The sequence below is a fragment of the Rhincodon typus genome, chromosome 4 (genome assembly GCF_021869965.1).
Source record: "Rhincodon typus isolate 14 chromosome 4, sRhiTyp1.1, whole genome shotgun sequence".
NCBI classification, from domain to species: Eukaryota; Metazoa; Chordata; class Chondrichthyes; order Orectolobiformes; family Rhincodontidae; genus Rhincodon; species Rhincodon typus.
In genome coordinates this window covers 30079729-30081075 of record NC_063335.1, presented here as the reverse complement: position 1 = coordinate 30081075, position 1347 = coordinate 30079729, and the positions used below count along the sequence as shown (strand labels likewise).

Genomic DNA, 1347 nt, shown 5'->3' with positions numbered 1-1347 from the left:
AGTGAGGGAGGGGACAAGAAGAGGACGAGAGAAGAAGAGACGGCCTACTCTTACCTGGGACAGGACTCTGGGGTTAGTGCAGCCGAACAAGGACGAGCTAGAGCTGAAGCTGATGGCGCCTCTGCGGCTCAGGACGTGTTTGGGGACCGGTCTGTCGAGGGGCAGCACCGGGAGCTGGAACTGGTAACATAGTGCCATCGGAGCGGGATGGCGGGGGCCGAGCCGGAGCCGGAGCCAGGGGGGAAACAAAAGACAAAAATAGCAGCGACGACCCAATTTTTTTTTAAATCAACAGCAATTAAAAACCAAAACCAAATCAGCGGTGCCGCATGGAGAGACGGCGGTTGGAGGGGGTGCAGGTACCGGGGATGGCCGGACCCACCCTGTCTATGTCCTGGGCCGCCTTCAGCTCTCTGGGTTCCCGAGTGAAGACAAACCGCAGCCGAGGTGAGGTACCGAGCCCCGGGCACCGCCGCTCCCTCTCGAGCCCATCGCTGCGTCAACGGGAAGCTTTTAGTCTTTTTCAAAAATCTTTTCTTCAAACAGTTTCTGTCGGGATGTTTGTTTTTGAGGATTTTGTTGTTTCTTTTCCCCCACCGTCCCGCCTCCCTATCGGTGAGATGCCGCCGGTGGCGGGAGCAGGCGCGGCCCGGACACTGAGGCCTTCCCCTTCACCCTCCTCCTCCTTCTTCTCCTCCTCCTCCCGCTCCTGCTCTCTCCCTCTTCCCCAGAACCTTCCCTCATCTCTCGCGGCCTCTTTTGTTTTAAAACGACGGCATGGCCCCCGAGGGCCGGCTCCTCGGAGTCAGTTAGAGATGGAGGGTGGGAGTTCCCTCAGCCGCCTCCTCCTCCTCCTCCTCCTCCTCCTCCACCACCACCCCCGGGCTCTCAGTGAAGCCAACCCCCACCCACCACCACCTGACGGCCCACCGACACGGCGTGGGAGAGAATGTCGAAAGGGGCCGTTGAATTTTTGCCTTTTTTTTCAAAAAAAGCTTGTGTTTGCGTGTTCCAGGACGGGAAGTAAAACCGACCAATCGGAGAGTGGATGCTGTTTCTAACCCGTCCCGCTACTGGGCCCCTCTGGGTTCACGAAATGTTACGCGGGCGCTGATTGGATGGGCGCCCCCGGTTTCCCACGTTACTAGAAAGCGCAGGGAGAGTGGGCATCCCTGCGATCTGGGTCTACCCTGCGGTTCAGGAGCATCCACTGTAGGTAACCACCTCCTCCATGAGTCATGCCCTAACAACGTGTTATCAACTCTGCTGAGTACTCAATCGCATTGATTTTTGTTGCAGCTTTATTGCAGCAGAGCAGAGCGACGGTCGCCCTGAATTATTCAAGCG

The 1347-nt window shown here is 57.8% G+C and overlaps 1 protein-coding gene across 5 annotated transcripts in view; it reads right to left on the bottom strand.

Annotated features, from left to right (window-relative positions):
• pde7a (phosphodiesterase 7A) overlaps positions 1–960 on the bottom strand; it is a 119664-nt gene extending 118704 nt beyond the window's left edge. For 3 of the 5 annotated variants that reach the window (XM_048596031.1, XM_048596034.1, XM_048596035.1), the window contains exon 1: positions 55–829. In XM_048596031.1, the coding sequence (XP_048451988.1) occupies positions 55–198 (144 nt within the window). In that variant the 5' untranslated portion in view covers positions 199–829. Of the gene's footprint in view, positions 1–54 lie in introns of all 5 variants that reach the window. The other 2 variants (XM_048596032.1, XM_048596036.1) reach the window with 2 other exon arrangements.
• Between the last annotated feature and the right edge of the window lie 387 nt (positions 961–1347).